The sequence below is a fragment of the Rhinoderma darwinii genome, chromosome 2, assembly GCF_050947455.1.
Source record: "Rhinoderma darwinii isolate aRhiDar2 chromosome 2, aRhiDar2.hap1, whole genome shotgun sequence".
NCBI lineage: Eukaryota > Metazoa > Chordata > Amphibia > Anura > Rhinodermatidae > Rhinoderma > Rhinoderma darwinii.
In genome coordinates this window covers 404,910,553-404,924,227 of record NC_134688.1, presented here as the reverse complement: position 1 = coordinate 404,924,227, position 13,675 = coordinate 404,910,553, and the positions used below count along the sequence as shown (strand labels likewise).

At 39.5% G+C, this 13,675-nt stretch overlaps 1 protein-coding gene across 1 annotated transcript in view; it reads right to left on the bottom strand.

Annotated features, from left to right (window-relative positions):
- LOC142741879 (uncharacterized) overlaps window positions 1-13,675 on the bottom strand; it is a 114,864-nt gene that overhangs the window by 16,107 nt on the left and 85,082 nt on the right. Inside the window, exons 6-10 of the mRNA XM_075851201.1 lie at window positions 13,453-13,546; window positions 10,468-10,554; window positions 8,771-8,894; window positions 8,304-8,438; window positions 4,959-5,076 (exon numbers count right to left, since the gene is read on the bottom strand). Coding sequence (XP_075707316.1) covers window positions 4,959-5,076; window positions 8,304-8,438; window positions 8,771-8,894; window positions 10,468-10,554; window positions 13,453-13,546 — 558 coding nt within the window. The remainder of the gene's footprint in view (window positions 1-4,958; window positions 5,077-8,303; window positions 8,439-8,770; window positions 8,895-10,467; window positions 10,555-13,452; window positions 13,547-13,675) is intronic.

Here is a 13,675-nt window from a genome sequence, read left to right as displayed (position 1 = left end):
AACCATATGTATTTGGTATCGCCACGACCGTAACGACCGGAGGTATCAAAATATTATATTATTTATTGCACGCGGTGAACAGCGTAAAAAAAACCCGTAAAAAACGTTACCAGAGTTTCTGTTTTTTAGTCACTTTGCCCTACAAATATTACAATAAAAAGTGATCAAAAAGTCGCACGTATCCAAAAATGGTACCAATAATAACTACAGCTCGTCCCGCAACAAACCAGCCCTCATACCGCTACGTCTATGAAAAATAAAATTAGTTATGGCTCCAATAAGTCAGGAAATAAAAAAATATGCAGTTGTGCCCGAGGAGAACATTTCTTCTGTTTCAAGAGGCGATTTATCAAGGACCTAAAATTAGGGAACCAGGAAGGGAGGGCCCAATCATATCCGATGGAAGCGACGGTGCCCGTATTATACCAGGATAATACTTTCCCAGCAAAATTCCCCAAACTACAAAGGCGCGGAGTGTGGACCAAAAGGGGGATAAGAAATGACACCATTTATCAGTGCGACACCGGCCTGTGCAGAAAGGATTGCTTCACAGCGTAACACACATCTATGGATTATTTTTATTTTTTTATACCACCTGACTATGCCCCTTATATACTCCGCCCCGCTTACATGTACCCCCACATTATAAAACACCAGCAATACTCAAACAAATATAGTACCAAGCAAAATCCGCTCTCCAAAAGCCAAATGGTGCTCCCTCGGCCCTGAACCCTACAGCGTGCCCAAACAGCAGTTTCCTTCAACATATATGGCACCGTCATACCCGTGAGAACCCTTTTAACAATTTTTGTGGTGTGTGTCTCCAGCGTCATAAGCTGGGCATGACATATTTGCCACTGAATGGCATATCTAGGGAAAAATATAAATTTTTAATTTGCACCATCCGCAGCGCATTCACTTATGGAAAAGACCTGTGGGGTGAAAATGCTCACTACACCCCTTAATAAATGCCTTGAGGGGTGCAGTTCCATAATGGGGTCACTTATCAGGGGTTTTTTTTTATTATTTCACATCTGAGCCTCTGCAGTTGTGAACCAATACTTTGTAAATCGCCAAATTAGGCCTCCACTCCGCATGGTACTCTTCACTTCTGAGCCCTGTCATATGTCCAGACAAAAGATTAGGGCCACATGTAGGGTGTTTCTAAAACCGGGAAACACCGCATAATAATTAGAGAGCTGTCTTGTTATGGTGGCACAAGCCGGGCACCACATATTGGCATATCTATGGAAAAAAATCCCATTTTCACTCTGCAACATTGAGCGCACACTAATTTCTACAAAACACCTGCAGGGTTAAAATGCTTACTACACCCCTTGGTAAATGCATTGAGGGGTGTAGTTTACAAAATGGGGTCACTTCTGGGGGGTTTCCACTGTTTTGGGCCCACAGGTGCCCAGAAACCAATCCAGCAACATCTGCACTCCAAATGGCGGTCCTTCCCTTCTGAGCCCTGCCGTTTGCCCAAACAGCAGTTTATGACCACATATGGGGTATTGCCGTACTCGGGAGAAATAGCTTTACAAATGTTGGGTTCTTTTTTTCCTTTATTTGTTGAGAAAATGAAAAAATTTGCGCTAAAGCTACGTCTTATTGAAGAAAAAGGACTGTTTTTATTTTCACTGCCTAATTCTAATAAATTCTATGAAACATCTGTGGGGTCAAAATGCTCACTACACCCCTAGATGCATTCTTCAAGAGGTGTAGTTTCCTAAATGGAGTCCCTTTTTGGGCGTTTTCATTGTTTTGTCCCCTCAGGGGCTTTGCAAATGTGACCTGGCCTCCGCAAATCATTCCTGCTAAATGTGATCTCAAAAAGTCAAATAGTGCTCTTTCCCTTCTAAGCCCTGCCGTGTGTCCAAACAGCCGTTTATTACCACATGTGGGGTATTGTTTTACTCGGGAGAAATTGCTTTACAAATTTTGTGGTGCTTTTTCTCCTTTAGTCCTTCTGGAAATGAGAAAAAATTAGCTAAACCTACATTTTCTTTGAAAAAATGTAGATTATTATTTTCAGGGCCTACTTCCAATAATTTCTGCAAAAAAACTGTGGTGTCAAATCGCTCACTATACCCCTAGATAATTTCCTCAATGGGTGTTGTTTCCAAAATGGGGTCACTTGTGGGGGGTTTCCACTGTTTTGTCCCCTCAGGGGCTTTGTAAATGTAACATGGCCTCCGCAAACCATTCCTGCTAAATTTGAGTTCCAAAAGCCAAATGGCGCTCTTTCCCTTCTCAGCCTCGCCGTGTGTCCAAACAGCCGTTTATTACCACATGTGGGGTACTGTTTTACTCGGGAGAAATTTCTTTACAAATTTTATGGTGATTTTTCTCCTTTAGTCCTTGTGGAAATGAAAAAAAATTAGCTAAACCTACATTTTATTTGAAAAAATGTAGATTTTCATTTTCACAGCCTACTTGCAAAAATTTCTGCAAAAAACCTGTGGGGTCAAAATGCTCACTATACCCCTAGATAATTTCCTCAAGGGGTATAGTTTCCAAAATGGGGTCACTTGTTTGGGGTTTTCACTGTTTTGTCCCCTCAGGGGCTTTGTAAATGTGACATGGCCTCCGCAAACCATTCCTGCTAAATGTGAACTCCAAAAGCCAAATGGCGCTCTTTCCCTTCTCAGCCACGCCGTGTCTCCAAACAACCGTTTATTACCACATGTGAGGTATTGTTTTACTCGGGAGAAATTGCTTTACAAATTTTGCGGTGCTTTTTCTCCTTTAGTCCTTGTGGAAATGAGAAAAAAAATCGCTAAACCTACATTTTCTTTGAAGAAATGTTGATTTTAATTTTCACGGCCTACTTCCAATAATTTCTGTAAAAAACCTGTGCGGTGAAAATGCTCACTACACCCCTAGATAATTTCCTTGAGGTGTCTAGTTTCCCAGATGGGGTCACTTTTGGGGGATTTTGACTGTTTTGGCACCGCAAGAGCCCTTCAAACCTGACATGGTGCCTAAAATATATTCTAACAAAAATAAGGCCCCAAAATCCACTAGGTGCTCCTTTGCTTCTGAGGCCGGTGTTTCAGTCCAGTAGCACGCTACGGCCACATGTGGGATATTTCCTAAAACTGCAAAAACTGGGCAACAAATATTGAGTTGCATTTCTCTGGTAAAACCTTCTGTGTTATAAAAAAAATTGTATTAAAAATGTATTTCTGCAGAAAAATATGAAATTTGTAAATTTCACCTCTACTTTGCTTTAATTCCTGTGAAATGTTTAAAGGGTTAAGACATTTTCTAAATGCTGTTTTGAATACTTTGAGGGGTGAAGTTTTTAAAATGGGGTGACTTTTTTGGGGTTTCTAATATATAAGGCCCTCAAAACCACTTCACAACTGAACTGGCCCCTGTAAAAATAGCCTTTTGAAATTTTCTTGAAAATGTGAGAAATTGCTGCTAATGTTCTAAGCCTTGTGAGGTCATAGAAAAATAAAAGGATGTTCAAAAAACGATGCCAATCTAAAGTAGACATATGGGGGATGTTAATTAGCAACAATTTTGTGTATTATAACTGCCTGTCTTACAAGCAGATACATTTAAATTGAGAAAAATGCTAATTTTTGCAATTTTTCGCTAAATTTTGGTGTTTTTCACAATTAAATACTGAACATATCGAGCAAATTTTGCCAGTAACATAAAGTCCAATGTGTCACGAGAAAACAATCTCAGAATCGCTTGGATAGGTGAAAGCATTCCGGAGTTATTACCACATAAAGTGACACATGTCAGATTTGAAAAATGAGGCTCTGTCAGGAAGGTCAAAAGTGGCTAAAGAGGGAAGGGGTTAATGATTGCAAGGCTATGTGTAGGTACATACTTGTGCCTTTTATGAACACACTTGAAGTGTAAAACTTATTTCTATATTCTTGTGCTTCTGAGAGAAACTGCAGCTGCATCCCCCTCCAACCCCCTCCACTAACTACTATGTTACTGTTGACAAATATTTTGAACTAAAGAGATTTCTAAACATGTCAGCAGGAAATGGTGAGCTGCAAGCTTCTGGAAGGTGAGGAAAATTACACTTCACTGTAATAAGATGTATTATATAGTTAAATCAGTTGGTATACTTTAATCAATGATACTTTTCAAATATGTTCTTATACTATTTATTACCTTAAAGTTACTGTATAGGAACCTACTGGTATCCGTATTTCTACCAAATTGTTGGTGTTTACTTTTTAACTTCTGTATGTTTTTTCTTGTACCTTGTTGTACAGCAAAGGCTCTTTATGAATAAATTATAATATATCCATAAATGTATTTCTTGTTAAACACATGCAGAGAATGATAATTCTGTGACTTTATCACAGATAATGAGATATAAAGGTCAGTGGACTCAGCCCCTACCGTGCGTTAGTAATATCTTTACAGCAGTGCAGGAACTAGAACATGGTGAGTCACAGCAAGGAGGTGACTACCAACGTTTCGTCTTATCTTTCATCGATATCACAGCACAGGAAAAATTCTGCGTGTTTAGTGACTTATTCTGTGTTATTTAAGGGTGACCTTTCTGTGGGCCTTATTATATATTTTAGCATATCGTTATAGGAGATGATGAACATTCTCATTGCTTTTAGCCATAATTTTATAACATCAACAAAATGTATTGGGTCCACAGGCTAGTGTTGTGTTAGTAGGGAGATACAGCAGTGGAGAGACACAAGTTCCCTTAATTAAAGGGGTTTTTACAATTGCCACCACCGAGTATAACTAGTGGCCTCTGTCTGTGTCCACTAAATGGCCACCCTACAAGACCACTGACATGTAGCTTTTCATTCTAGTGACAAGCAAATTGGTGAATCAACAGCGACCGTATGAAAAGATTCAACTGAAGACCCAGTATGTAAAAACAAATACATTATTAAAACGCCCTAGCTCCAAAGACATGTCCCCTTTAAAGTGTTCAAGTGTTGCTCACTCACCCTTTGCTTTTTTTGAATGAGCTCTTTTGGTGTCAGACTGTCAGCTTTTCCCAAAATTGGAACTATATTCACTCTATCATGAAGTTCACGCAGGAATTCTATGTCCAGAGGACGCATTCTGAAAAGAAGCCGGAAAAAACAGATTTAATTCTATATTATAAAGGCAATGAAGCACTCAAACTGATGTATGGAAAATGGAGACCTGAATTACCAGGAACACAAGGCAGCCACAGAAGAAAACTTTCATTTTTCACCTTGTTTCCATTAAAATGTACATTAAAATTGCAACATCTTTAGCTCTACCTATTTCTCTAGTAATATACATTCTGCGCAATATAGATGCATTATCACTTGGACAAGGGACGTACATGCGAAACGAGCCCCCTGTCAGGCAGGATGATTATAGCATTATGGGTGGACTGTTGATGATGTTTATTTTCTTTTTACACATTTATTTAAGGTGGGTCTTTTCAATTTTTAGTTATTTCTACTATTTATATTTTTACTTATTCTCTTGGGACTGACAGTGCAGGGACAACATCATCTGTGTTTCCCCTGCATTTCTCTACATATAGATCATACAGTATAGTGATCTAATAGTTCCTGGTAATTTGTTCACCATTAGCAGTGATCTCTACATAGATGTATCTAAATGCAAGGAAAAGTAAAGAACAAAACTATTACCTAATGTGACAAAAAGAAGCCCATGATGTCATCACAGCTTCATGGGTTCCTGTATCATGTGGAAGTTTGCTGCATTTAAAACTGTGATAGGGAACTGAACATTTTTAGATTTACACTAAGGAAATATATTGACATCCATGCAGAATATTTTCCCAGAACAAAAATGGCCCATTTTCCTGTATCATCTAATTCAGGGGGATAGCTAGGGGGGGGCAGACGTGGCATATGCCCCGGGTGAGACTAAGAGGGAAAGTGGTGGCAACACTGAAACCAGCCGACACCCCCTCTTGCACTATAGGCGATGAATGTTCCATGCCCGGCCATTCAGAGCCTTTCAATGACTCAATTACTTCTTTGCGCTGCTTGCATCGTTGAAAAGCATGTTTAACAGGGCAAGTCATAGTGCCCTGCTTGTTGCTTGTGTCATTCAACCACAGCAGACCTGCTCATAAGCGAGCAGATCTGCATTGGCACCAGACGGCGAGGGAACGGGATTAAGGTGAGTACGTAAAAAAAATATTTTTTTTGAATCTTAATAAAAATGCGAGTGACATTATCTACAGGGGAAGCTCTATCTACAGGGGTCGGCTCTATCTACAGGGGGGGCTATATACAGGAGTGGGCTATATGTGGAGCACTATAGGGGGAGCTATATGTGAGGCACTATATAAAGGGGGGCTATATGTGGAGCACTATTTATAGGGAAAGAGATATATGCGGAGCACTATCTACAGGGGTGGGCTATATGGTGGATACTATATACAGGGGTGTGCTATAGCTACAGAGGGGGCTATAAACAGGGGTGGGCTATATATGGAGCACTATAGGGGAGCTATTTGTGAGGCACTATATACAGGGGTGGGCTATATGTGGAGCACTACTTATAGGGGGAGATATATGTAGGGCACTATCTACAGGGGTGAGCTATATGTTGGACACTATATAAAGGGGTGGGGTATCTGTGGAGCACTATCTACAGGGGGGCTATATGTGGGGCACTATCTACATGGGGGGCTACATGTGGGGAACTATTTTCAGAGGGTGCTATATGTGGGGCACTATATACAGGGGGGCTATATGTATTGCACTATCTACAGGGTTCTCTATGGGGCACTATCTACAGGGGGCATGGTGTGTGTGTGTGTGTGTATGTGGGACATAGTGTATGGTGCTATTATAATTAGAGGTGCAGTATATGGCGCTATTATATCTAGGGGCACAGGGTCTGGCACCATGAGAACTTCATCTTCGTTTATAGGTGCAGAAATGTTTGAAAACTGAGAAGCAGAAGACATCTGAATTGCAAACTGCAGAAATGGGCTGTGGTCAGGAGAAGTCATCATAGAGGTCTGGATCGGATGGAGAAGAAAAAAGAAAATGAACAACTAGAATCTGACGTCCCCTGTGAGTCACTTAATGTAAATGTGTACTCTGCCTCTAATCAGTACTGTAGTCACTGTATGATCTGCAGTGAGATGACGGGTGGTATGATTTTATTTTTTTGTGAAACAGCATCTCCCAGCATATCCTTAACATTGTTTGGGCCATGCTGGGAGCTTTATGCAATATAATGCAAACCTATATTGCAGGGGTTGCACTAAATTGATGGTGTTGTATTTATGTACTGAGCTTGATTCTGGTGCTGTATATATGTACTGCGCTTGGTTCTGGCACTGTATACATGTACTGAGCTTTGTTCTGGCACTGTATATATGTACTGAGCTTGGTTCTGGCACTGTATATATATGTATTGATCGTGGTTCTGATGCTGTATATATGCACTGTGCTTGGTTCTGGTGCTGTATATATGTATAGAGCTTGGTTCTGGTGCTGTATATGTGTACTGATCTTGGTTCTGATGCTGTATATATGCACTGAGCTTTGTTCTGGTGCTGTTTATATGTACTGAGCTTCGTTCTGGTGCTGTATATATGTAATGAGCTTTGTTCTGGTGCTGTATATATGTAATGAGTTTTGTTCTGGTGCTGTATATAAGTAATGAGCTTGGTTCTGGTGTTGTGTATATATGTACTGATCTTAGTTCTGGCACTGTATATATGTACTGAGCTTTGTTTCGGCGCTGTATATATATGTACTGAGCTTGGTTCTGATGCTGTATATATGCACTGTATATATATGCTGTATATATGCACTGAGTGTTCTGGTGATGTATTTGTATGCTGAGCTTTGTTCTGGTGCTGTATACATGTACTGAGCTTTGCTCTGGTGCTGTATATATGTAGTGAGCTTTGTTCTGGTATATATTTATTGAGCTTGGCTATGGTGTTGCATATATGTAATGAGCTTGGTCCTGGTACTGTATATATGTAATGAGCTTGGTTCTGGTGTTGTATATAGAACTATATTGCTTTTAAAATGTACAAATGGCTTTATGCTCGAGTTACATAAAAAACAATGTGGAAAAAAAAGACACCTCATTGATTGGTAGAGAAAACAAACATGGCAAGGGGGAAGGAGATGACGGGTGCTGGAGAGCCTAGCTACGCCTCTGTCTAATTACCTTGGAATCTGTTTTAACAGATAAAGTATCTGAGGTCTCATACAGGGTGTATGATATGTATATTTTCAGACTTTTATTTTACTTTTTTTTGCATACTAAAATATTATATTAATTATTTATTATTCCAATAACACACATACCCATGTCCCAGAGGTGACAAGAAGTATAGACAGCAGTGGACACGCGTGTCCTGAAGATTCTTGCGGTTTAGGCCACTCTCATCTCTGAAGTATTGCTCAAATTGTTGGTCAATGTAATCAGCCACTGGCTTCCAGCTGAAGGGCACATAAATAATATTTACAACTACCTTAAGATGACTCCATATGTCAAATTTATCGAGAACATGAAAAGGTGCAATCATCTGGCTGTTGTGAGCCATATTACATTCTCATATTTGCTCAAATGTCGCATTATCATATCATAAACACATAAATGCACTCCGCTGGCCAATTAGAAGAATTGAAAAAGCATGCACTATTATCCCCCGTATCTGCTGAGAGAAAGAGCGTCACTATATAGTCCTACTATTGTTCCATACACCAGCAAAGTTCACTCAAACCCCAGTATTCAACACGAAAACTATATGACTCTGAAGGCACATACATACCACTCTTCATTGTTTATGGCATCGCCATAGCCTGGTGTGTCCACTAATGTTAGACGGAGTCTGACACCCTTCTCCTGAATATCCACTGACTGCTTCACAATCTCTATGGTCTGTGTTACCCGCTCTGTGAATGAATGGGTTAATAAAATATGTTATGGTATTGTAGTAAAATGTAGTCTTTAGGAGATGTAAAAAAATTATTTGACATCAAATACATTACAAAATTAAATATATGTAGATAGAGCAGTAAAGAAGTATGCTCTGAACACAAAGTTGAAGACATTGCTAGGTATGTTTTAAAATATTACACGCCCTTTTATTAAAGGGATTGCCTTATCAGAGACAACACCTTTCCATGTGCTCCCTGAGCCAATCATTTGATTAGCGCAGACCCGCTCCTTGCACCCCTAGCAAACAGCTGATTTTGCAGGGGAAAGCCATGACCAGTCAGGCATCTCCCCTTCAGCAGCAGCAGCAAATGTAGTATTACATTGTGGCCATTCACATAAAGATCATTCAGAGCGGCTCTCCTTTCTGGCTCCAAGCGAGGGACCTCCCTCTATGGTATCCATATGCCCTAATAGAGCATAGGAACAGGGGTTGTCTTTATGAGACAACCCATTTAGAGGACTGTGTAAAGGGAACTGTTTAACATTTGAGGCTATAGGCTATGGACTCAATTGCACAGAATTTTTTAAAATTCAAAATTAAGTGGTTTTGTATGGGATGCCTCTACATAGTATGGCTTAGTCAACTATGCTCTTCTATACAGCAAACAAATAGGTTTCATTTGACACCATTTGGTAAATGGAGTCCTATAGATATGTTTGACATATACGCCGGGAGCTTATAGCAGTGTATACGCCAAACTTTGGGCTCAAATGCAGTTTAAACAGAGCCAAAACTGTATTAGGGAGAAAGGAGATCACCAGTATCTACAAAAAGCCTGGAGGGAGGAATCACACAGACTGTACTATATCACAGTGTAGATAGGCAGGAGAGCACACACAACAGAATCTGCAGGGAGAGAGATCAAACACACAGGCAGAATTTGTGTGTACAGGAGAGAGGAAAACACACATTGACTACATTAGAAGGGGAAAGCAGTACAGGAATAGTGCTGTGCTAGAACATAAGAGCTAGTGAAGAGAGCAGCATCCTGGATTCACAGAACTCACATTCGGCATGTATTACTGGGAGCATACGCCAACAGGAGAAAAGTCTAAAACTAAGAGCAGGTTGCAAAATGCATATCAGGGGGTCTGAAAATAAATGAAGGTATGAAGATTGCAAGCCTAAAAACACTGCAACTTAAACTTCAGGTAACAACTAAAGCATATAAAAAAGAATTCCATGTTAAAAGAGTCCATAGCCTTTAATTTATGAAGAAAAGTTTGTTATGACATCTCAGTGGTAAAATGATGAAACAGATACAACATGCCATGTACATGCTTGCAACACTTCCTATCGGTAACCACGAAGTCTAGTTTCCTACCAGACATAAATATCGTGGTCACACACAATAATTCACATATGAGCCTGGTAATGTGCATAGATGGTTATGTGCAGAGATCCTGGCATTTTGTTATATTGGTTAATATGATACCTTTGTCCACCAAATACATTTAATTTTAAATGGCACCTTAGACAGATAAAACCATTTATTTAAGAATATGGTGTGTGATAGAACACCGTACCTTCTGGGATTGGTAGCTGCCGACCCTGATACAGATCCGTCAGGAAAAGACTGTTTATAAGAGTGGACTTTCCCAGACCAGACTCACCTGGTAAGAAAAGAGGATATTCAGTAGGGTCTGCATCATGGTTTGCTATATCCTACAGTACATGTTGTGTGCTAAGAAATACAGCTTAGTATATAATCAAACACAGATTTTATAAGGGTTTACAGTATTATGCAGCTGACCTTTGTGGGCCATCCCCTGGTAATAGACACCTAGTGAGCAGAGGAGAGGAATAGGGAAACAATTTATAATCATAATATATATATATATATATATATATATATATATATACATATATATATATATATATATATATATATATATATATATATATATATAAACAGTTCAGCCAGTCTGCTTGCTGTAACTTTTTAATTATTCTTTATTCAAAATTGTTTTACTTTTTTAGATACAGCTGCTCTATACAGAGCAGCTGTATCTTTAACTATGACATGAATCCGTCAGACCCGCGGACCTGACGGGTTCAGTGTCAACGGGTCCTACATGTCTCTGACACACAAGATCCACTTGTAATCTATCACATCTAAATAACTTAGATTTGATAGACTACAGGTGGATCCTGCATGTCAGAGACACGCATGGCCCACTGTCACTGAACCCTTCAGTCCCGCGGACCTGATGGGAACAGGATTTAGCGCTACACACAGAGCTACATACAGCTGCAGAATACGGGACAGCTGTATCTAAAAAAGTAAACATTTTTTAATAAAGACTAATTAAAAAGTTACACCAAACAGAATGACTGACCTGTTTATTAAAAAAAGAAAATGGCCATCAAAGTTTTACATAGCCTTTAAGAATAAATGGAACTCTTCTGTTCTTTATGGTTGGATAGATCACTCAGCATACAGGAGTGTTCATACCTGATAATTAGTTGGGAAAAGGAAGCTGCACCATATATATTTACCTTCACCTGGGGTCTTCACATCAGGCATGTGAGAGCCACCAACGACCCATGTCCGCCAGTGGGGTATTACTCTACTAAAGCCTATGCTACGTTATGCAATGCTAAGACATGAGTAATACTTGTTTTGAAGCCACCATGCAATCTTAACATCCTCCCTGGATGAGTGTAGGTCTCAGCAGAACCTCCTAAGGCTGGGTTCACACACCCTATTTACGGACGTAATTTGGGCGTTTTAGCCTCGAATTACGTCCGAAAATACGGCTCCAAAGCGCCGGCAAACATCTGCCCATTCATTTGAATGTGCTTTGCGATGTTCTGTGCCGACGGTCATTTTTTTTACGCGCCGCTGTCAAAAGACGGCGCGTAAAAAAGACGCCCGCGTCAAAGAAGTGCAAGTCACTTCTTGAGACGTAATTGGAGCCGTTTTCCATTGACTCCATGGGAAAACAGCTCCAATTACGTCCGTAATGGACGCAGTGAAAAGCGCTTGCACATGCCATTACGTCTGAAATTCCGGAGCTGTTTTCTCCTGAAAACAGCTCCGTAATTTCAGGCGTATCGGACGCTGCCGTGTGAACACACCCTTACATTAGTATTAGGTGCCACATAGAACCTAACCATTAACCAAGTTTGCCAACCTGATTTTTTTCTCCAAAAGCCTTGAAGAGCCAGCATTTTTTATGGGCAAATTGGAAAACTAAGATAAATCATGATAAATAATGTATTTAACTAAGATACTTATTTGAACACAATTGCCAGCATTTTCTGTGATCTGCAAAATGTTGATAATGTACTAGACTTGCGAGGACTGACGTCACCTGCTCTATTCCGCTCTCTAGATGTCTAGGTTAGTCCACCCTGTTCCATCTCATGTTCATGTGCTTGTATATGTGTTGAATATCTGTGATTTGACCTATTGAGATAGCAAATGTTGAATACTTACCCTATTACTGTACACTACTGTATATGTGCAATGTGAACATCTTTGTATTTGACTACTGTCTTTTGAAGCAGTGGTGCTCGGTGAGGGATGAGGGGTAGGGTTGGTGGGTATTTTCTTTATTGTGTACAACAAAAAACAATAAAAATTCAGTAAATGATGATAATTATAATCTTGATGACCTGTACAAGCCTCCTACCCAGCTTAAAAAAAATCATGGACACATTAATTATTTTTTTTACGGACAATGGAAAAAAAGTCCCCTACTTTTACGGACTGTCCGGGAATTTATAGGCAGTTGGCAACCTTGGCATTTACAATATATGAACATTTTCTTACGTGTGTCAATTTTGAAACTTGGTTGACATTTTATTAATGAACATGCCAGTCATTTGCCCTTAATTATTAAAGGCTATGTACACCTTTAAAAACTATTATTATTTTTTTACTTTTTCAAAGGTGTACAGTACATGGCCTTTAAGAGCCTATAATTTTCATTTCAATTTTTCTAATAATATTGAAGTATGTTTTTAATAAATATTGAGGGACTTTTTAATAAATATTGAGGGACAGAGATTTGTAAGTTTTGTCATAATCTGGCACCCATAGCACTTTATGGGGCCATACTGCATACACAATGGCATGCTTCATCAGATGAATCATTACGGATGTATTCTCCACTGGTATGAAGCCCCAAGGACTACATGTGCCTTCCTACAAGCTCAATACACATGGCTCTGACATGTGCATGAAGCCTTAAATGATATTCAAGTTGAGAGGTCACAAAGATAAGATGTCACAAAACTATTTTGTGATCTCTAAACTGTAAACACATTAGTAACCCAATTTTCAGGTGTATGCATTCTTGACTTTGTAGTCTGATCCTGAATCAATTTTTGCTATTCAGGAAAATTGCTAATGAACGGATCTCTTGTTTGACCTCCAGGCTCTAACATCTATTTAGCCTCCAAGATATAATAAAATGAATTGTGCCACATTGATATATGTTATGATACATACCAATAGTTTCACATTTGTACAGCACATCTTTATATACCATTTTTCGAATTACCTGCAACCATCAGCGTGAATTCAAAGCCTTTCTTCACATACTTTCGATGGACCTGGTTGGGGAGGGTAGCAAATCCAACATATTCTCTGTCCTCCTACACACAGAAGTGAGAAGCCTGTGACTACATCACATCAATGAGACAACTAGTATTTCGTCTAACAGGGTTATCTGCTTTGAACAATCCCTACTTGTTAGAAGGGTTCTTTGACTTCATCCTTATAAC